This window comes from Myxine glutinosa, chromosome 1 (assembly GCF_964187855.1).
Source record: "Myxine glutinosa chromosome 1, kmMyxGlut1.1, whole genome shotgun sequence".
Taxonomy (NCBI): domain Eukaryota; kingdom Metazoa; phylum Chordata; class Myxini; order Myxiniformes; family Myxinidae; genus Myxine; species Myxine glutinosa.
Genome location: NC_136261.1, coordinates 140,106,725 through 140,130,864, shown reverse-complemented (window position 1 = coordinate 140,130,864; position 24,140 = coordinate 140,106,725). Strand labels below are relative to the sequence as shown.

General features: G+C 46.7%; 1 protein-coding gene across 3 annotated transcripts in view; it reads left to right on the top strand.

The window, feature by feature from the left end:
- Positions 1–24,140, top strand: part of ARHGAP8 (Rho GTPase activating protein 8) — a 162,603-nt gene that overhangs the window by 36,160 nt on the left and 102,303 nt on the right. For all 3 annotated transcript variants that reach the window (XM_068119018.2, XM_068119001.2, XM_068119009.2), the window contains 2 exons: positions 491–578; positions 709–840. In XM_068119018.2, the coding sequence (XP_067975119.2) occupies positions 491–578; positions 709–840 (220 nt within the window). The remainder of the gene's footprint in view (positions 1–490; positions 579–708; positions 841–24,140) is intronic.

Sequence of the window (24,140 nt, the reverse complement as noted above, 5' to 3'; positions counted from 1 at the left end):
CCTAAGCCGGCACCCAAACCGCTAAGCCATCACCAGTCTTATAAATGAAAAAAAAAGGATGACCGAGAAAAGAAAGAAAGCAACTACAGACCTACACTTCACTGACATGATCAATGGGCTACATAGACACCATTTAAAAGCATAATAGTAAATAATGTTCACACACCTACAGGCATAATGGTAAAGACTTTCTTACAATTACAATTACAGTTATGTTGAAAAAGGCATCCTTTATTTTTTTTTATTTCAACGCTTTATATCGAGGTAGTATTTACCTTTATGTGACTAATGTACACTGTTCCGATGATTGTTCTTCCACCTTCCCTTCAAAAGTTGTTTGTAGTATTAAGCACAACATTTTTTAAATATTAAAAGTGATTAACACAAGGCTAAACTAGTAAGTTGCATTTTACCACAATGCTGTTATCAAGGCACTGAGTGTGGAATCAGTTTTGCGCTTGTGGGAACATAAACTGTATTTCTTTCACAGGGGAAGACAACTATGGCAGACGTGTCATTGTGTATAGCTGCTGTCACATGCCTCCCATTCACGAGCTTAACCATCATCGACTGCTCCAGTGAGAATAAGATTATAATATTTTGTATCATCCTAGATGGACACCTCAATAACAGTATTCTTGCTTTCTATGCAGTTTGTATGTGAATGTTAATGCACTCTCCAAAATAAACTCGAGATGTTTTGTGCAGGTATATGAAGTACACATTGGACCAATTTATAGAAAGTGATTATTCTCTCGTCTACTTCCATCATGGACTCACAAGCCTGAATCGACCATCTACCTCCTGGCTCCGTGGGGCATACAAAGACTTTGATCGGAGGTGCTACTACTACTGTCATTTTGAACTCAATAATTCACCTTTTTACTTTTGTTTTTAAGCATTTTCAGGATATGCACCAAAACATAGTGGGGTACCTGTACACAGTCAGGAACGGTAAGGAGCTGAGATATAGATGAGTGATTCTATATGCAGTCGTGACCAAAAATATTGGCACCCTTACACTTTTTTGAAATAATGCACCGTTTCTTCCAGAAAATTGTTGAAATAAAAAAAAACATTTTAGTATTCAAATATGTATTTCTTTGGTTTGCAGTGGAACAAAACAAAAAAAGCAGCAAAAATTACGAAATATTAGCTTATTCCACACGAATCCTAAAATGGGCTGGGCAATAATATTGGCACCTTTTAGAAGTTGTTAGAAATAATTAGATTTTTAGCAGGTGATTCTCCTTCACTTTGGAATTGAACTCACCTATGGTGAGTGGCAGCTGCCTGCAATATAGAAATCACTCATTCATCCAGTTTGAATGGGGAAAAGGAGTAATTCTGCTGTTTTGTGTCACTGTGTGTACTGCAATGAGCATGGAGAAAAGAAAGAAAACCAGAGAATTGTATGAGGAGGTCAGACACAAGATTGTAGCCAAGCATGGACAATCTCAAGTCTACAAGTCCATCTCCAGAGACCTTGATGTTCCTGTGTCCATCGTACGCAATGTTATCAGGAAGTTTAAGGCCCATGGCACTGCAGCCGAACCTCCCTGGATGTGGCCGCAAGAGAAAACTTGATCTAAGATTGCAGTAAATGATTGTTTGAATGGTGGAGAAAGCACCTCAATCAACTGCCAAACATTCAAGCTGACCATCAGACACAAGTTACGACAGTTGCAACTTGAACCATCCGTCGCCAATTCTATGAAAGGGGGTTCTATGGTATGAGACGCAGGAGGACCCCACTGCTAAGAATGCCCAACTGGAATTTTCCAAAACACACCTGAACAAGCCAAAATCCTTCTGGAAGAATATCCTGTGGACAGATGAGAACAAATTCGAGCTTTTTGGGAAAGCACATGATCTCTATGTTTACAGAAAACAAAATGAAGCCTTCAAAGAAAAGAAAACCTTCCCTAGTCAGACGTGATGGAGGTTCAGTGATGTTTTGGGGTTGCTCTGCTGCCTCTGGCACTGGGTGCCTTGAATGTGTGCATGGCATCATGAAATCGTAACACTTCTCACATGCAGCAGATTACCAAGGCATTTTGGAGCGCAATTTGAAAAAAATGCAAGGGTGCCAATACTTTTGGCCACGACTGTACCTGTGCTGTGATTGTGACGTCTGTGAGAGGGTCTCGTCAAAAGGTTAATGTGCTGTCGTTGTTTAATCAGAGAGCCAAACCCCATAATTTTGAGATACCCACACCTGTCCGCCATCCGGTATCAATATTTTCACCTCACATTCAGTTTTCCTGGTGTCTGGCCTCCATGAAAATGCCTGTTGACAAATGAAAATGCCTATATATATAGATGTTAAATTCACATGCCGTCTTAAATTCAAATTCAGTGAATGCTCCTCTGTGCAGTACAGTCATATGAAAAAGTAAGTGCACCCCATGTAAAGTTTTGACTTTTTCAACATATTTCAACATGCAGGTATTTGATCTTCATTTCAACAATGTTGACAGATAAAGGTGATATAATAAAACAAATATCATGAAACATTTACATTTTGTAGTCCATTGTATAATTTAAATACACATAAATGCAAATTTCGCATGTGGAAAAAGTAAGTACACCCCTCCATTTATCACCACTTCAAATACCTAAAATTAGAATCAGGTGCACCCGCTCAGGTGCAAATGATTAGAACATCGTGAGAGGATCTTGGAGGAACCTGTCTTATTTAAACCTCAGACATTTAGTTTGGTTTGCTCTTTGTTGTTGAAGTGTGTGGCGTCACCATGCCTAGATCAAAAGAGCTCTCGGAGGCCTTCAGAAAGAAGGTTATAGATGCCTACAAGTCTGGGAAGGGATTTAAAAAGATCTCGAAACAATTTGAAATCAATCATTCGACTGTGCGGAAGATCATCTATAAGTGGAGAAGATTCCAAACAACTGCTAACTTGTTCAGGCCAGGCCGCACCAGCAAGTTCAGCCTGAGAGCAGACCGCAAGATGCTGAAAGAAGTCTCTAAGAACCCCAGGATGTCATCACGGGACCTCAGGTAGCTCTTGCCACTGTTGATGTCAAAGTGCACAAGTCTACCATTAGAAAGAGGCTGCACAAATTTGATCCACATGGGAGGTGTGCCAGGAGGAAACCTTTGCTGTCCAGAAAGGCATCAAGGCTAGACTGAAGTTTGCCAATGAACACCGAGGCAAAGACCAGCACTTCTGGAACAATGTGCTCTGGACAGATGAGTCAAAGGTAGAGCTATTTGGCCACAGTACCAGAAGACATGTTTGGCGAAAACCAAAGACAGCATTTGACCACAATAATCTGATACCAACTGTAAAGCATGGTGGTGGAAATATTATGGTTTGAGGCAGCTTTGCTGCATCAGGGCCTGGGCAGCTCACCATCAGAGAATCCACTATGAATTCTTCATTGTATCAGAGGGTGCTTGAGGATAATGTGAGGCCATCTGTCGGAAAGCTGAAGCTCAACTGAAGGTGGACCTTGCAACATGACAATGACCCTAAACATCTATCTATAATTCCAGTAATCTCTGTACGTTTGTACGTTTGTTTGTTTGTCTGTGACCGCTGTTTCTCGACAACCACGGGTCCGATATACTTTTAACTTGCCAGGTATATTGCTGGGGACCCGAGGATGTGCCTTTTCAAGGTTTCATATTAATCGGACAATTACTTACCGAGCTATGTCCAAAAAACGATTCAACCAATCAGAGAGCAGCGAACTATCGCGTGTGCCGAACGTGGCGGACACACTCTGCCTCGGATGGCACATTTGAGAGCGTATTCATTTATTTCACGTTTGCAAACTATGTTGGCGCTATGTTGGCGTTAAACTATGTTTTCAAACTAATAAAAACGAATTTGCGATTCATTCGCTTTCCTGCGCGTTTGTGCACGCGATGGCGATTTCTTTACCAAACTCCGGAAGCCGTTCGCTTTGGACCAAACCATTTCATGTAAATAGAGGGGGGGGATATAATTTTAGATATAGATATAGTACGGGCAATGCCCTAGTACCAGTAAATCCACCAAGGAATGGCTGAAAAGAAAGAAATGGAGGGTTCTGGAATGGCCAAGTCAAAGCCCAGATCTAAATCCCATCGAGATGTTGTGGGGGGATTTGAAAAGAGCTGTGCCTGCAAGAAACCCCTCAAACATCGCACAGCTGAAAGAATTCCGCATGGAGGAGTGGGCTAAAATTTCTCCCATTCGATGTCAGAGACAGTTATAAGAAACGCCTACTTGAGGTTGTTTCTGCCAAAGGGGGCAATACCACCTATTTGAGCCAAGGGTGTACTTACTTTTTCCACATGCGAAATTTGCATTTATGTTTATTTAAATTATACAATGGACTACAAAATGTAAATGTTTCATGATATTTGTTATATTATATCACCTTTATCTATCAGTATTGTTGAAATGAAGATCAACTAGCTGTATGTTCAAATATGTTGAAAAAGTCAAAACATTACATGGGGTGTACTTACTTTTTCATGTGATATATATATATATATATATATATATATATATATATATATATATATATATATATATATATATATATATAAATATATATATATATATATATATATATATTGTTACTGATACGGGGGACGGCTCTCCCGTTAGCAAGGGGTGATTAGCCCCTTGTCCTGTTAAGCTGGCCGTCTCCCCGGTCCTGGTACTTGTAACGCTCTCCCGCGGGATGGAACGGATCAGGGTTATGGGTCCAGGGTTTATCCCAAATACCTTTATCCGTCTCTCCGCAGAACAGGGAGACAAGTACCGCTCGAACCCCGGTTTTAGATGGACTAGTTGCCGAGCGGTTTTAGCAACCCGAAGTTCGAGCCATTAACAATACTAAACCCGATCCTAAACGTTGGCCAAATCGTGCCACAGGTGTGCAATGATGGAAACCTCTAAAGCGACCGAAAGAGCATGAAGAAGAAAAAGACAAAGTAGGGAATAACAGGATTTATGACTATTTACACACAACTAAAGCAGAAAGGAAAGGAAATACGATTTACAAGGCAATGGAAGGAGCAGGAGACATAGTGCAATGATTAGCTTATATTAAACAGTCTTACTTATAAACCCCAAGACAACATGAAAGACGGACAAACGGGCAGACTCACACGATGGGGAAATTGCAGGTTGGTTTAGCTGGAGGGAGAAGAAGGTCGAACCACAAGCTGGAAGGCTTGGCAGGGTGCACAGCAAGCCGGTCCTTTTCAGGCTGGGAGCGAGCAGGGCGACGTCGGCATACGTATCTCGTTGCACGCGGCAGGGGCTGGTTGTCGCTGCACGCCTCGGGCTCTTTTGGTCCTCCCCTTCTCTCCAAATCGTCTGACGCGTCTTTCTCCCTCAATCTCCTGCCTGCGCGATTGTCGCACGTATCTCTCCTTTTCAACCTGCTGCTCTCACAATCGTCGCACGTATATCTCTCTCTTGGGGGCCGTGCCACCGTGGGTTATATATGCCCCTCCCTTGAACCTTTGCGAAGCTCCTCGATGTTTCTCTCCACACCCCCTCCAAGCCCAACCCCTTGTTCTTGGTTGGTTGAGTGGGGCTGACTCACTCCTCCCCTCTATGACGAGGTGGAGACACGCCTTTCTTCTCCGAGGTTACCTCGTGCGTAATGGAGTGGACGGGGGATGAAATGCAGCAAAGTGGATAAAGGAGATGAAAATGCAGCAAAGTGGCTAAAGGAGTCAATTGCAGCAAACCTGGCAAACCTGGCAAACCTGGCACTTGGAAGATGCCATGGGGCGTCGGAGGGACCTGTCTTATTTAATTGATGCAACGTAATGAACAAGTGGAAAACAGAGCCTTCAACTACATAGAATAAGGACATAACTAATGAGGGAAATCATAGATTTGCTACGTGTGTGCGATGGCCTAACTACAGACGACCTTTGATCTTTGATACTTGGAGGGTGATATTTACAGGATTTACAGCATACAAAAAAGGGGAAAATTTACATCAAATTACACACACAATTCCCAAATCCCCAACAATATATATATATATATATATATATATATATATATATATATATATTGTTATAGATCGCGGTTAGATGTTATAGACCGAGCGGTTGTGTAAGACCGCGACCTAACAAACTCACCCGATTCACCCAGACTTTGGCCGTATCGCACCGTAGCTGCCCAATGGGGAAAAGACAAAGGCGACGAATGCAAAGAGGAAAAAGAAGGCCAAGACGAAAGACAAAAGGTTTGAAATATTACTACTGAATTTATTTACTATTTACACACAAGCAACAAAAAGCAATTCAGTTTATTTACAAGTACAAGACGCAGATGACACAGTGCAAATTTAGCTTATCTACAGACTTAACTAACCCAGGACAGCACAAACAGAACACTGACTCACGCGGGGAATTGATGATAGGACTGGCGGGAGATGGATGGCTGGCGGGATAGGGAGGTCCACTGGTCCTTCAGCACGATTGACTCGTTGGGCAGCCGCCGCTCCTCCGCGGCCGTGCTCCAAACTGCCGTCCAGGCCTCACGCTGCTGTGGCTGCTGTTTCGGTGGCTCCAGCTGCAGCAAATGCAGTTGCGGTGGCTCGAGCTGCAGTTCAACTCTGGACTTCTTGGTTGGACTCAACTCCTTGGACTCCCTCTCGTCTCTCGGTAAAGGCTCATCTCCCGTCTGCCTGTCTGGTCCAAACCCTCACTCTTTCTTCTTTTCTCTCACTCCTCACCACCGCAACCACTGACCCTCCTCTGGCAACCGACTCAGACCAACTCATCTCTCTTTGCCACACCCCTGCCTTGGGTTATATAGGCCCCCGCCCCTCAACCTTTGCGAACCTCCCCCACCGCTCTTCCTCCGCCCTCTGTAGCCAAACCCCTGGCTCATGGTTGGTCGAGCGGGGCTGGTTCACTCCTCCCCCTCTATGACGAGGTGGAGACACGCCTTTCTTCCCCAACCCTGCCTCGTGGCCAATGGCGGCAATTGGATCGGAGGGGAGGTAATATGGGCAATCGAGGCTTTTGGGGATGGGAAGGAAAGGGGGTCTATTCTCTTTCACTGGTGCAATGGAGTACTTTTAATTAATGGGAGACACAGCCTTATCCTAAAACACAGAATAAGAGATAACTATCAAAAGAAAAGATATATCGTGACCTACATGTATGTTTTTCTATGGACTAACTACGGGAACGCCCTTTGACCTTTATACAACCACAACGGAGGGAGGAGGGGTGATATTTTACAACAACCTTTCACAACAACCTTTTACAACATTTTACCACCACCACAAAATAAAAAAAAACACATTCTCATATTCACAACACTGCACCCTCCTCCCCTTAGGCACGTCCCGGGCCTATTACTTTTACCTTAGTGTGGCATGTAGGTGTAGTTCCCTCTACTTTTAGCCTGACCCTGAGTGCGACAGTTTTAAAACATAAATAAATGTGTCCCGCTGCTCCATTGCACCCTGCCTAACAGACTTACGCCCACAGTTAACCGAATTGCGGAATGGTCTTCACACTACACACTGACGGTGGGAAGCATTATTTACAATTGACGCTATTTTTATTTACAAAACTAACCCAGGACCTGTAATTGTTCTTTCTGGGGGGAGGACAGTCTGCTCTGCATCAATGCACCATTAAAGCACCCAAAAACGCACCAATACACACCCAAGCACCAATCGGTGCAGTCACCATTGTTCAATGAATAAAATAAAACCAACAAACCCAACCCTGCAGGTGTCTCTTGCTCTTCGGCTCCCTCTGCTGGTTATTATTATTTCTTCCAGTTGTTGTCATTTCCATTTTGCTTTGCTTACTGGCGGCCTATTTGTAATAAAGTGTGCCCAAGGTGTCCTTTTTATTTTCGTTTATTTATGGCCCACAGGGCCGACTAGTGTGGTTCACCTGTGGGGCATCGGTGCCCTGTGGCCAAGGTCCGCCAGCAAGATTTCGGGCCCTCATGGCCGGTTCCAGCAGAGGGGCCTTGCCCCAACCCATGGGGTCCATAAGTGGTGCTCGGCCACTGACATGTGGTCCATAATGTGGTGCATCGATGCAGACAGCTGGTTCTGGGAATTTCGGGCGCACAATGGCCGACCCACACACGCTCCCCTCGGCGCCCAACGGCGCTCAGGTCCTCATGTGGGAGACAAAAAGGGGGGACAAGACAGATGAGCGAGGGGTAAGGTCTCAAGGGTACACATCAAAAAGGCAATGCAAGGCGAAATGCGTACGGAGGGCGAAGTGAGAAAGCTCGTCCCTACCGTACGTCACCCCCCTGTTACCTAGCCTACCCTTGCCCTTACCCCATATGTACAAAATCTACGCATTACCAATTCGTCACTACTGTCACGTCTTCCCCATATTTCCCCTATACCAAATTCGTCTCCACAATCCCTCTACTTCAAAATTTGCCATCACCAATTCATCATCAATCCTCATAAGGAGGGAGAGATGGAATTACGCACAATGTCACACCCACGTCATGATGCGTCGCACAATCCAAACATTTGCATCATAAAAAATAATCAAAACATGGCATGGTGTGGAGTACCTGTCACCTCAGGTGAGTGGATGCAGATGGTGCGAGGAGATCCTTCATCCTAACTATCCTCTAAATGACTTTAACACACTTTACACTACCCGGGGTCTTTCCCTGCCAATCCATTGGCCAACTTACACTATGGGTTCTGAAAACCAATTCCCATTGGCCAAACTGTGGTGCTTTTCAATTTGGGGTCTCACTCCCCCGATTCATCTCCCGGTGCCCTCGCACAATTTCTGGGCCGCGACGTGTAGCTCTCCCAACAGGTCTACCCACCTGCACACCTCCACCACTGTAGTTGCCACCCGAGCTTACCTAGCTCCTCACCCTAACCTATCTAACTGGGGGCAGCCCCTCTCCTGGCTCTGTCACCCCATGGTGCCCTCTGGCACTGGGCTACCCGGGTCCGTCCTCCGGATCCTCGGGCCCCATCCACAACAACTACTACCGGCTCCCAGAGCCCACCTGCGGCCTCACCTGGCCAACATCCTCACAGTGGTGGAGTGCTCAAACAACTACACACACTAACAGGCTACACGCCCAGCCATTTCCACAACACTAATGCACCCATCCACAGACCATTCTTTCACCCGCCCCACAGATGCCAATATCCAAACCACAATTTACCTGTACCCTCTACCTAACCCTTACACTACCCGCCCCGGGTATCCGTGATGGGGGTCCACTCTTCCCCCATTCACACCTTCGCACCATCCACTCCACTCCACAATTTCCACCATACTCACTCCACGACCATCCATTCCAATACTCCATACCATTTATTCCATGCACCTGTCTTTCATTCACCTGTCGTTGCACACCTGTGCAATCTCACCTGGTGCCACCTGCACCCTCCTCCTCTTTCTGGACCAGTTGGTCAACGCAACACACATCACCATCACTCACTCATACACTGCTCCACACACCTGTTCAGTTGCACACCTGTGCAATCACACCTGTTCCATTCTCACCTGTTCAATCCTCACACACACGGCATCATCTCAGCTAACTTCTCCCCTCTGAAACTTGCGCTTCCCAGTCGTCCCTTTAAACTATTGCGCTCCCACGTCACTATAATCCACACTAATCTACCTGCGTCCCCACTACAGGTATCAGTCACTAACTAACCTTAACGTTACCTAATGTCATCTTCGCTAGATCCCTACAATTATCCAAGCCCTCCCTGGCTCGGTTGTCATAGCCACCCCATAAACTATTGCGCATTTGCCCCCACCGGTGAGGGATGGTGGATTTGCCATCCCACCACATCGGGGGTCTCTCACTACCAATTTCGCTCGTCCAAATCCAACAATTCAAAAATTTTCCATTTACTGCCAATTCTATTCACTTTTCTAAATTTCGTTTTAAATCACTATCACTATCACCATCACCCGTCTACTTATTACATCCTCTCGGTGCGCCAATTCACATCTACAGCCCGGCTTCGTACAGCCGAGCAATGAACGCGGGTCGTTTTGTGCCAGCGGCTGGATACGTCCCGCATTCGGGGCAGGGACGGAGGCTTACCCGGGCCGAGATCCCATGCACCACTTCGGCGTGGAGCCATCCAATGTCCCGATCTCGACCTGCCGGCACGTCTCAATAGAAAGTGGTCGCCATGACGACCCTTCCTATCGAGCTGCCCGCTCCGCCTTGTGGAGCCCGGACGCGGCCGCTCCACGCGAGGCCCAGCGTGGATCGCGCACGGCGGTCCTTTCGAACCCGCCGTGGCTCGGATCTCCGCTGGTTCTCGCGGCACGCGAAGCCCGGCACGCACCGAGGGCCCGATCCGGCTAAAAGTCGACCTAACCTTTAACCCGGTTACCGTCGACGCTTCACCTGCAGGCTTACATGCATACGCTACCTCTTTCTTGCTCATACATGCAGCCGTTCCCATTCTCCTCGTACCTTTTCTTTCACACCTCGGTACACTCACTCCGCTCACCGACTTGGTCACACACCTGACCACCGAACACTTTGGCACACATTCGTTGCTCGCACACCTCACCAATACACCGCTTCGCGCCCCTTTCTCGGTCACCTCCTTTGTGACGATCACAGGTGTGCTCTCACCCGCACACCCAACCACGTGCCTCACTACCAACTCAAATGTGCCTTCCCACACACGCTCTACCATTCCAGGTGTGCATCCTTCCATCCCAGGTGTACATCCTCGCCCACCTGTCACAACCAGCTCACGCTCCGTTTCACTCTCACTACTCTCACCTCCACTCTCAGTCGCGCACTCACCCTTACTCTTGACAGCATGCGCTTTCCCCATGCACCCGTCCGTTACACACCTTTCTCGCGCATCCTCCCGCGCACACTTCTTCGTTACTTCCTCCGTAACACTCACCACAGGCATGCATTCTCCCTTACTCTTGACAGCATGCGCTTTCCCCATGCACCCGTCCGTTACACACCTTTCTCGCGCGTCCTCCCGCGCACACTTTTTCGTTACTTCCTCCGTAACACTCACCACACCGCGCTTCCCTGTGCTCCCTCGCACACGCGCTTCGACCAATTCACTCTTGACGGCACACTCACTCCTCGGCGTGCACTTTTTCCTCACACACCCCATGGTCGGACATTCTCGCACACCCCTTTTTTCGCACACCTGTCCTGTCACACACCTCACCAACGGCCTTTCACGAACACCCGGATCCAAACCAATCCCCAAGCCGACTGAATCTCCCCTCACATCATGTACATTGCCACTCACCTCCGTACCTCGTCGCACCTTCTCTGCCACCTGCAAACTTTTTATTTGGTTAGTGAGCACCGCATCATGATTTGAACACAGACCTTGTACACATTCCATCACCTCCTCCCGGATTTCTCTCTTAGTTTCTGTCCGTCCCTTCTTAATTTCACTCACCTCTTCTCCCACTTCCTCTAATTTTTGTTTAACCTCTTTTATTTCCCGGTGCGTCTCCTCAAGTTCGTCCTCTAAGGCTACCGTGACCGTTTCTACGTGCGTCCTTACCTCCCGGTCCTTCGTCTCCATTGCTTCTGTCACCTCTTCCACCCTCATTGTCAGTTCCTCCCGTACCATCTGACATTGCCTCTGCGTCGCTATTAATTCGTTTTTAATTTCTTTTTGTGTCGCCTTTAACCCTCCTAGTACCGCAGTGTTCTTTTGAACCTGCTCCACTAACTTAGTTTGTCCCTCTGTCAGCTGCTCCACCTCCTCCGTCAGATCTTCTATTCCCCCCTGTAACTTTGCCGTATTATTTCTCACCTCTTTCTCTATACGCTTTTCGCCTCGCTTTACCTCCTCGCGCAGCCCCGAGACCTCCTCACTCACCCCTCGTCGTATTTCCTCCATCTGGTTCCCCATCTGTTCGATTTCCCGGGCGGATTGTTCCCCTATTTCCCGCAATTTGTCCTCCATCCTATTTTCTAACCCCATTAACCCATTTTTCACCCCCTCTAACTGATTCTCCTGGGCAGCCATTCTGTTTTCCACCCCCGTTAACCCATGTTTCACCCCTTCTATCCCATTGTCTAACCCCTCAAATTTCTTGTCTAATCCCTCAAATTTCTTGTCTAATCCCTCAAATTTCTTTTCTAATCCCTCACCGGTACCCCTCGCTTCGTCCCTCATTACCCCCATTTGGCCCTCCAATCGCTCACCCTGAGCATCCATCCGGTTCCCCATTACCCCCATTTGGTTCCCCATTACCCCCAATTGCTCACTCTGAGCATCCATCCGGCCCTCCAATCGCTCACTATTCTGGGCCATAAGGGCCTTCATTTGTATAAAAAAAAGGTTCAAATCCATTGGCATCTCCGGTTCGACTACCGCGACCATGGGCGTGGCTAAATGTGGCGCCGCTGTAATCACGTGCGCTAGAGCGCCATTTTGTGCACCTGAAATTCCCGCAACCACATTGCCATTTTCCTCCTCCCTTTCTTCCACATACATTTCCCCTGGTTCCTGGGTTACCCCTAACCCGTCTATCTCCCCCACCGACATCCGATCGCCTTGATTGTCCATGGCGCGATCTAAAAATTCGGGTTTTATAAAACAACACAATTTCGTCCGCTTTATAATTTTGAGCGCGTGCAGCGCGCTCCGGGTCGATCTCACTCCCCGACACCAATTGTTATAGTACTAACACAATTGGTGTCCAAAATTTGGGCTAAATAAATTTAGTCCCAGGTTCGAATCCCATCTCCTGACTACCAATTGTTATAGATCGCGGTTAGATGTTATAGACCGAGCGGTTGTGTAAGACCGCGACCTAACAAACTCACCCGATTCACCCAGACTTTGGCCGTATCGCACCGTAGCTGCCCAATGGGGAAAAGACAAAGGCGACGAATGCAAAGAGGAAAAAGAAGGCCAAGACGAAAGACAAAAGGTTTGAAATATTACTACTGAATTTATTTACTATTTACACACAAGCAACAAAAAGCAATTCAGTTTATTTACAAGTACAAGACGCAGATGACACAGTGCAAATTTAGCTTATCTACAGACTTAACTAACCCAGGACAGCACAAACAGAACACTGACTCACGCGGGGAATTGATGATAGGACTGGCGGGAGATGGATGGCTGGCGGGATAGGGAGGTCCACTGGTCCTTCAGCACGATTGACTCGTTGGGCAGCCGCCGCTCCTCCGCGGCCGTGCTCCAAACTGCCGTCCAGGCCTCACGCTGCTGTGGCTGCTGTTTCGGTGGCTCCAGCTGCAGCAAATGCAGTTGCGGTGGCTCGAGCTGCAGTTCAACTCTGGACTTCTTGGTTGGACTCAACTCCTTGGACTCCCTCTCGTCTCTCGGTAAAGGCTCATCTCCCGTCTGCCTGTCTGGTCCAAACCCTCACTCTTTCTTCTTTTCTCTCACTCCTCACCACCGCAACCACTGACCCTCCTCTGGCAACCGACTCAGACCAACTCATCTCTCTTTGCCACACCCCTGCCTTGGGTTATATAGGCCCCCGCCCCTCAACCTTTGCGAACCTCCCCCACCGCTCTTCCTCCGCCCTCTGTAGCCAAACCCCTGGCTCATGGTTGGTCGAGCGGGGCTGGTTCACTCCTCCCCCTCTATGACGAGGTGGAGACACGCCTTTCTTCCCCAACCCTGCCTCGTGGCCAATGGCGGCAATTGGATCGGAGGGGAGGTAATATGGGCAATCGAGGCTTTTGGGGATGGGAAGGAAAGGGGGTCTATTCTCTTTCACTGGTGCAATGGAGTACTTTTAATTAATGGGAGACACAGCCTTATCCTAAAACACAGAATAAGAGATAACTATCAAAAGAAAAGATATATCGTGACCTACATGTATGTTTTTCTATGGACTAACTACGGGAACGCCCTTTGACCTTTATACAACCACAACGGAGGGAGGAGGGGTGATATTTTACAACAACCTTTCACAACAACCTTTTACAACATTTTACCACCACCACAAAATAAAAAAAAACACATTCTCATATTCACAACAATATATATATATATATATATATATATATATATATATATATATATATATATAGTGCATTCAGAAAGTATTCAGACCCCTTCACTTTTTTAGCATTTTGTTATGTTGGAGCCTGATGCTGAAATCGTTTAAACTCATTTTTTCCCTCATCAATTTACACTCAATACCCCATAATGACAAAGAGAAAACAGGATTTTAGAAAGTTTTCCAAATTTATGAATAAGAAAAAACTGAAATATCACATCGATATAAGTATTCAGACCCTTAACTCAGTACTTAGTTGAACCACCTTTGGCAGCGATTACAGCCTCGAGTCTTCTTGGGTATGACGCGACAAGCTTTGCACACCTGGATTAGGGGATTTTCTGCCATTCTTCTCTGCAAATCCTCTCAAGCTCTGTCAGGTTGGATGGGCACCGTCGGTGGACAGCCATTTTCAGGTCTCTCCAGAGATGTTCGATTGGGTTCAAGTCAGGGCTCTGTCTGGGCCACTCAAGGACCTTCACAGAGTTGTCCCTAAGACACTCCTGCATTGTCTTGGCTGTGTGCTTCGGGTCTTTGTCCTGTTGGAAGGTGAACCTTCGGCCCAGTCTGAGGTCCTGAACGCTCTGTTTCAGTTTTTCATAAAGGATATCTCTGTGCTTTGCTCCATTCATTGTTCCCTCAACCCTGACCAGTCCCCCAGTCATTGCTGCTGAAAAACACCCCCACAGCATGATGCTGCCACCACCATGCTTCACCGTTGGGATGGTATTGGGCTGGTGATGAGCGGTGCTTGGTTTCCTCCAGACATGACGCTTAGAATTGAGGCCAAACAGTTCAATCTTGGTTTCATCAGACCACAAAATGTTGTTTCTCAGTCTGAGAGGCCTTTACGTGCTTTTTTGCAAACTCCAAAGCAGGCTTTCATGTGTCTTTCACTGAGGAGAGGCTTCCGTCTGGCCACTCTGCCATAAAGCCCAGATCGGTGGAGTGTTGCAGTGATGGTGGTCCTTCTGGAAGTTTCTCCCATCTCCACACAGGATCTCTGGAGCTCAGCCAGAGTGACCATCGGTTTCTCGGTCACCTCTATTACCAAGGCCCTTCTCCCTCGATTGCTCAGTTTGGCTGGGTGGCCAGCTCGAGGAAGAGTCCTGGTTGTTCCAAACGTCTTCCATTTAAGAATTATGGAGGCCCCTGTGCTCTTGGGAACCTTTGATGCAGCAGAATTTTTTTTGTAGGCTTCCCCAGATCTGTGCCTCGACACTTTCCCTGGAAATGTCTGCTGGTCTTCTTCTGCTCCAATCGGCTCATCTGATCATGTGCTTGTTAAAGTGGATATCTCTCTGACCATTCTCAGAGCCTCCTCAGCGTCGACGAGTCTGGCATTTCACTCAGGCCAACTGGCATGGTCTTCAAGCAGCCATCAATCATCTGGACTGGTCTCCCATCTCCACCGCCTCTGACATCAACTCATCCTGGGAATTGTTCCAAAGTAAATTGCTCACTCTCATGCACAGATTTATCCCATCTCATCTTCAGTTGTCATACCCTTCCTCCCGTCCATGGTATACGGAATCTTGTGATGAGGCTGTTGCCCAGAAACAACTTGCCTTCGTCTCCTGGAAAGCAAATCCAACGAAAGGAAATCCCATTTCCTTTCACAAAGCCCGAAGCAAGTGTGTGTCCACCTTCAGGAGAGCCAGGAAACAATATCTCTCCGTTCTCAAGACCGAACTCTCTTATCTGTCTCCCTCTTCCAAATCCTGGTGGTGTCTGGTCAAATCTGTTTCTGGTGTTTGTTCCCCCTCCATCCCCTCCCTTTCCTCAAACGGCTACACAGCTGACTCCTCACATGAAAAAGCTGAATGCCTCAACTCTGTGTTTGCCTCTAAATCTTGTGTCCCAAACCCATCCCTCTCTGTACCCACCGTACCCAGTCGTAACCAGCTGCTCCTGGACTATGTGTCCTTTCCTCCTGACAAGGTGGAAAAGTTTCTGTCAACCCTCGACTCTGATTCTGCAACTGGACCTGACGGCATCAGCCCACGGGTCCTAAAATCCTGTTCTTCCGCTCTTTCACTCCCTCTCTCTGTTCTCTTCACCCTCTCTTTTTCTCAAGGTCATCTGCCATCTGCTTGGAAATCAGCCAACATCACCGCTTTACACAAAAAAGGTGCAAAAACAGATCCTAGCAACGACAGACCAATCAGCCTATTCCCAATTATCAGCAAAGTCATGGAATCCATCATTGCTTCGGATATGAAATCTTTCCTCTTCTCCAATGGCTTGATCTCGGATCATCAATTTGGTTTCAAACCAGGTCACTTTTCTCTGGACATGCTGCTGCTTCTGCTGTCTCAACAATGGATGGAGGTACTCAATGCCAAACAGGAAATTAGAGTTGTCTCCCGTGACATATCATGTGCCTTCGATATGGTCTGGCACCCCGCTCTGCTCACCAAACTCTCCTCCTTTGGTGTCCATGGAAATCTCCACGCATAGCTGGCGGACTTCCTCTCTCGTCGTAGTCAACGTGTGGCCCTGAATGGGTTTCTCTCATCTCCTCTTCCTGTTCAGGCTGGAGTTCCCCAAGGCAGTGTTCTGGGCCCTGTGCTTTTTCTGGTCTTCATCAATGATCTCTCTGACTCTCTTGAAAATCCTCTCTATCTCTTTGCTGATGACTCCACTCTCTGCCACTCCATTCCTCATCCCTCAGATCGGCAGTCTGCAGCCTCCTCACTCTCTGCAGACCTGCACAAAATCACAGACTGGTCAAACAAGTGGAATATGTCTTTCAATCCTGACAAATCTCACACTCTTACGACGTCTCTCCGAAAAGACCGACTGGACAAGCCTCCCATCCACTTTCTGAATAATCCTTTCCAAGAAGTTCTGTCACTCAAGTTTTTGGGTCTCACTATCTGCCATGATCTTTCCTGGGAAAACCACATTTCAAATCTGGCCTCCAAAGCCACTGGGCATCTTCCGTCGTGCGAGGTCCTTCCTTGGCACACCTGAGCTCCTCACAACATACAAGGCTTTCATCCGCAGCTCAATGGAATACTGTTCTCCCCTCTGGGCTGGTGCTCCTGCCTCACACCTAGCTCGTTTTCATGCTGTTGAAACCAAAGCCTTCAGAATCATTGGAATCTCCCGCGATGAAGCTATCTCCGAGGGCCTTTCACTTACTCACCACAGGTAGGTTGGTGGTCTTTCCGTCTTATACCGACTCCTCTCCGGCCTTGCTCCCCCAGCTCTCTCTGGGCTCTGCCCCCCAAATATTCCTACAGGTCGCACAATATCTCCCTACAACCCTCTTATGGTTAAACTGCCAAAATCAAGACCCTCTGCTCACCTTCACTCCTTCACTCCTCTTTTCTCCCACCTCTGGAACAAACTCCCTCACTCTCTTCAATCCCACTCCTCCCTCCAGGTCTTCAAAACAGCTGTTCACCACCATCTCTTATCTTCCCTAATCCAAAACCTTGATCTTTTCTACCCCCGCTAATTTCACCCCAAATCCACTTTTTTGAAATGCCAACTTCTTTCCTGGAAGTCCTTGGTGTCCTTGTGTTTTAGACTTCTCCCAACCCCCCGCCCCCACCCCCCTCCTTCCCACGCCTCCTCCTCCCAAGCCCTCTCCCTTCCACACATCTCCCGATGTCCCTGCTCTCAAATGTTGTTTGTGTGCTTCCCCTTCTCTCCCCATCTTGTTTGCCACTCCCCTTTTTATATACTTTGTTTGTCTGTATGATTTGTTTGTGTGATAAATGTTAGCTCTTTCACGAGCCTCGATTCTGTATGCAAAAAAAAACAAACCTATCTCTGTGCTCTGCAGGAAGTTCCTTCGATATCATGGCTTGGTTTTTGCTCTGATATGCATTGTCAGCTGTGAGACCTTATATATGTTGGAACCCATCTGTGGATCGGTCCCATCGGCCGATGGGTCTGACCCATCTGTGGATGCACGAGAAATGACAATGCAGACCCATCGGCCGATGGGTCTGCGCCATCTGCGGATGTGTTGTTCACCTTGAAGGTGAACCCATCTGTGTTTCCTATGCATCAATGGTGGATGAGTATGTTTATTTGAACCTAAAAATAAGCAATTGATGTCATAAATGTTTATAAAGCAGTCCGTGACATGTGGTTTAATCTGTTAAACATTTAAAAATCATCTCTGTTAAATTCCTACCACATGTAATTCCAATGACTGTGTACCTGATTGAAGAGCACCATTCTGTCAACACATTCCTTTAAGGTGAACAACACATCCGCAGATGGCGCAGACCCATCGGCCGATGGGTCTGCATTGTCATTTCTCGTGCATCCACAGATGGGTCAGACCCATCGGCCGATGGGACCGATCCACAGATGGGTTCCAACATATAGACAGGTGTGTGCCTTTCCAAATCATGTCCAAACAATTGAATTTACTGCAGGTGTACTCCAATCAAGGTGTTGAAACATCTCAAAGATGATCCAGAGAAATGGGAGGCACCTGAGCTAAATTTCAAGTGTCATAGCAAAGGGTATGAATACTTCTGTCAATGTGATCTTTCACTTTCGTTTTTCTTTTTAATAAATTTGCAAAACTTTCTAAAATCCTGTTTTCTCTTTGTCATTATGGGGTATTGAGTGTAGATTGATGCGGGAAAAAATGAATTTAAACGATTTCAGCATAAGGCCGCAACATAATAAAATGTGAAAAAAGTGAAGGGATCTGAATACTTTCTGAATGCACTGTATATATCATGTATATGTAAAGCCGCTGTCACACCTTGACGATTTAGCCAGCGTATGCCGACGTATGAAAAATTTGGCTACGTTAAGAGCACGCTGAAGCACGCTGGCATACGTCGTAGTACGCCGAGCTCGTCGACAAATTTCGTGCATGCACAAAATTTGTCGACGTATGCCAGCGTATGACTCACACCAGCACTCAATTTTGATACGTCGGCATACGCTGGCTAAATCGTCAAGGTGTGACAGGGGCTTTATATTGTTAGGGAATCCAACGTCGGCCTTCCCCACTTACCAAGGGGGGATTAATCCCCTCGCTTATGTTATGACTGACCGACGTGGTCCCGGGGGTATGATGCCACGCCCGGTCGGCGCTGGGTCGGGTAGTAGGCCCAAACGTCCTATGACCTAATTACCAGCGCTTCCCGGCACGCGAGGAAATACTCCCCCGCTCACGGCTGCAGCGTAATGGATTGGATGTTTGCGCCGAGCGAAGCGAACTGCGGCGTGAGCCGTTTACCAAGACTAGACCCGATTCTTTACGTTGGCCAAATCGTGCCACAGGTTGTCAATGGGGAAAAGACAAAGACGACGGATGTGAAGAAGAAGAAGACAAAGGCAAAAGGTTGGGAATACGAATACTATTTATTACTACTATTTACACAATTAAAGAAACCAAGGAAGAAGGAAGGATAATAAAATAAAAGACAGAAAGAAGCAAGGAGACACAGTGCAACGCTAGCTTACCTATTGCAGTCTTACTTATACCCAGGGACAAGACACACAAAGACAGACTACGAGCACACTTACACGGGGGATGATGACAGGAATGGCAGGAGGTGGATGGCTGGAGGGAGAGGAAGGCACGGAGCTGGCTGGAGCTTGATCCCGCACGGGACGTCGGGCTGGACCTCGACGGCCACCGATGCCACCGATCCTGGTTCCCGCGGGGTAACGGGTCGGAGCTACCTGGTGGAGCCAACGCTACCCAGTGGAGTCAAAGCTGCTGGTGGAGCCAAATATGCTGGTGGGGGGTCTGGCATGACGGGTTCTCTCTCTCTGTCTCGCAACTCGCAGGACTCTCTTGGCTCTCTCCCTCTCTTGAACTCGCTCTCTGGACTCCTCCCTCTTGAACTTAATGGTTCGCTGTCTCTTCGCCGTATATCCCCCGTCTCTCTCACAAAGGCTTCCGCGCGTGCTTATATCTCGCCTCAGGCGATCAAGCCGCCGGCCTCCAGGACACGCCCATCGGTGAGGTCGCCTCGGCCCTGATTGGTCGCGAGGGCCCGCCGATCCCGCCCTTAGAGGAGGCGTTGGCAAGGCCACGCCTTGTTCCCGGTGCTGGGCCGACCCCTCCCACCTTCGGCTCCGAGATGACCTCGTGGCTAATGGAGCCTTGCAGCGAAAAACAACCACAACCCCACAGCAGCGGCAGAATGTAGCAAACCGCCCAGTGCAGTTGGCAATTGACAAAAGGGGGGATGTGCAGGGAATCTACTCCATTTGAATTCGGTGCAATGGAGTGTTAATTAATGGAAGACAAGGCCTTAACCGACATAGAATAAGGAGATAACTGTATAGAAGGATATATGATTGGCTACGTGTGGTATATGAAATAACTACAGGAACGACCTTTTGACCTTTATACACAACAAATGGAGGAAGGAGGGTGATATTTTACAATTCATTACACTACAATTAAAAAAAACACAGCAATTCTCAAATCCATAACAATATATATAACAGTATCTAAATCAGGGACAATAATTGTGCATGTTCCCAGCATACCATGGCCCCTCACCTTTGGGGAAAGGACAAACAGAATGAAAGTATCTTTATTAGTTTGGCTACAATGAGCTGTTAAAAAAACAGAGAAATAGCCAATTTACATGAGTATTCAACCTCCTGAGTCAAAACGTCATAGAAACGCCTTTGGCAGCGAATAGAGCTTAAAGTCTTCTTAGGTATGTCTGTATCAGCTATATCTGTATATTGTGTTTGTCAGAGTGGTCATTGGGTTCTTTGTCATCTACCTGACCAAGGTCCTTCTTTGCCGGTTGCTCAGTTTGGTCGGACGGCCAGCTCTAGGAAGAGTCTGGGTCGATCCATATTCTTTCCATTTCCTAATGATGGAGCTCACTGCGCTTTTGGGAACTTTCAACATGAGAAATTGTTTTATATCCTTCCCCCAGATCTATTATGCCTCCTCACTATTCTATCTCGGAGTTATATGGACAGTTCCTTCAACTACATTGTCGAGTTTCTTCTCTAACATGCACTGTCAACTGTGGTACCTTATATAGAAAGGTGTGTTTCTTTCTAAATCATGTCCAGTGAATTGAATTGGCCACAGGTGGACTCCAAGCAAGTTGTAGAGACATCTCAAAGATGATCAAAGGAAATTGGATGCACCTGAGCTCACTTTCGAGTGTCATAGCAAAGAGATTGAATACTTATTGACTCAAGACATTTCCGCTTTTCGTTTTTAATTATTTTGTAAAAATTTATATTGAAAAAAAATTCCACTTCGACATTATGGGGTATTATGTGTAGATCAGTGATAAAAAAAATCTCAATTTATTCCATTTTAAATTCAGGCTGTAACACAACAAAATGTGAAAAAGTCAAGGGGTGTGAATACTTTCTGAAGGCATTGAACATGTTCTGTGTCAATAATAATCAATGCCAAGTCATTGTACAATTCATTTTTTGCCCATGTTGATGCTTCGGAATCTGATTAGTTGAGTTCTTCACTAGAAGTGTCTGGTGTTTGTATCTGTGGCAGTTGATGGACCAGGATCCTCACTGCAGTGATCAACTAGTTGTGCTTTGCACTTCCGTTTTCCTCTTTTTTGTCTTTGGCCATGGATTAGAAGCAGATCCTATGCATTTGGCAGTTGTAAAAGAGTCTGTCTCTATTAGAGAAGCCACCTCTGACTTTGCTTCATCATATGTACATGTATCTGACTCTGTACATCATTCAATTTGGGACTCATGCAGATCATTCTATAGTTGAGCTGTTAATATATGTTCAACTTCTGCACTGATATGTGTGAGGCACACACAAGACTTGAGGTTCCGGATTTGGTGAGGTATGATTTGAATTATTGCTCCAACATGCTTTGTCAGTTTTGATGTAGTTTGTCAGGTGGATATCTCAGCATTCAAAACATGTTATTCAAATAGTTCCCTGAATCTATTTTGCAGCTATTAAAATATAAAAGGCACATGCTTCCACCAAGAGTTTATCAGATATTTCTGAGATCAGTTTACAGAATGCCTATTCATAGACTGTCTGACTGCCAACAATAACCTTTGGCCTCCTGTTCATGAACTAATTCATGCTTAGTACATGATATCAGAAGTCTGCTGCAAGCATATCGATATGGCTTTCACCATATCCCTGTATTTTATGAAGTATGCTCCAATCATCCACTACTTTTGCTTTACTGGGAATAGCTGTTCGTCTCTGTCCCATGGCAGTGTCATTCCTCTTCTTCCTTTTGGATCATGCTCCCTTTCACACAAAACAAACTTCTTCTTTTTTGGGATACAAGATCGAGGTTCATGAAAGAGCTAACATTAATCACACAAAAAGTCAAACCGACACATAAAACAAAATAAGGGGGAGAGGTAGACAAGATGGGGAGAGAGGGGGAAGGACACAAACACAACATTTGAGAGCAGGGACATCGAGAGAACTGTGGGAGGCAGAGGGCTTGGGAGGAGGTGGGAGGGGTATAAAACATATGGACACTGCAAGGACTTCCAGGAAAGAAGTTGGAATTTCAAAAAAGTGTATCTGGGGTGAATTAGCCAGGGTAGAAAAGATCAAGGTTTTGGATGGGGGATGATAAGAGATGGTGGTGAACAGCTGTTTTAAAGACCTGGAGGGAGGAGTGGGATTGAAGGGAGTGGGGGAGTTTGATCCAGAGGCGGGAGAAAAAGGGAATAAAAGAGTGAAGGTGAGTAGAGAACCTAGATTTTGGCAGTTTAACCATAACAGGGTTGCTGGCAGATCTTGTGCGACCTGTAGGAATATTTGGGGGACAGAGCACAGAGAACTGGGGGAGCAAGGCCGGAGAGGAGTCGGTAGAAGACAGAAAGACCACCAACCTGCCTGTGGTGAGTGAGTGAAAGGCCCTCGGAGTTAGCTTCATCGCAGGAGATTCCAATGATTCTGAAAGCTTTGGTTTCAACAGCGTGAAGCCGAGCTAGGTGTGAGGCAGGAGCACCGGCCCAGAGGGGGGAACAGTATTCCATTGAGCTGCGGATGAAAGCCTTGTATGTGGTGAGGAGCTCAGGTGTGCCAAGGAAGGACTTCGCACGCCGGAGGATGCCCAGTCGGCGACTGGCTTTGGAGGCCAGCTTGGAAATGTGGTTTTCCCAAGAAAGGTCATGGCAGATAGTGAGACCCAAAAGCTTGAGCGACAGAACTTCTTGGAGAGGATTTTTGAGAAAGTAGATGGGAGGGTTTTCCAGACGGTCTTTTCGGAGAGACATAGTAAGAGTGTGAGATTTGTCAGGATTGAAAGACATGTTCCACTTGTTTGACCAGTCTGTGATTTTGTCCAGGTCTGCAAAGAGTGAGGAGTCTGCAGACTGTCGATCTGAGGGATGAGGAATTGAGTGGCAGAGAGTGGAGGCATCAGCAAAGAGATAGAGAGGATTTTCCAGAGAGTCGGAGAGATCATTGATGAAGACCAGAAAAAGCACAGGGCCCAGAACACTACCTGGGGGAACTCCAGCCAGAACAGGAAGGGGAGATTTGAGAAATCCATTCAGGGCCACACGTTGACCAAGACCAGAGAGGAAGTCCGCAAGCCATGCGTGGAGATTTCCATGGATACCATAGGAGGAGAGTTTGGTGAGCAGAGCGGGGTGCCAGACCGTATTGAAGGCACGTGATATGTCAAGGGAGACAGCTCTGAGTTCCTGTTTGGCATTGAGGACCTCCATCCATTCTTGAGACAGCAGAAGCAACATGTCCAGAATAGAATGACCTGGTCTGAATCCAAATTGATGATCGGAGATCAAGCCATTGGAGAAGAGGAAGGATTTGATATCCAAAGCAATGATGAATTCCATGACTTTGCTGATAATTGGGAGCAGGCTGATTGGTCTGAAGTTGCAAGGATCTGTTTTTGCACCTTTTTGTGGAAAGCGGTAATGTTTGCTGATTTCACTTTTCACTTTTCACTTTCACTTTTATTCTTTGACTCACTTTGATTCACTTTCACTTTCAATTTTTCACTTTCACATTTCACTTTGATTTGATTTTGACTTTGACTTTGACTTTACTTTGATTTTCACTTTTGCGGTAATGTTTGAAGGCAAATTAGGGAGTGCCACTTGTTAGTGATGTTGTTGCATCTTCACCTTGATGCATGACTCGTCATTCCATTGCTTAAGCCATTTGGCA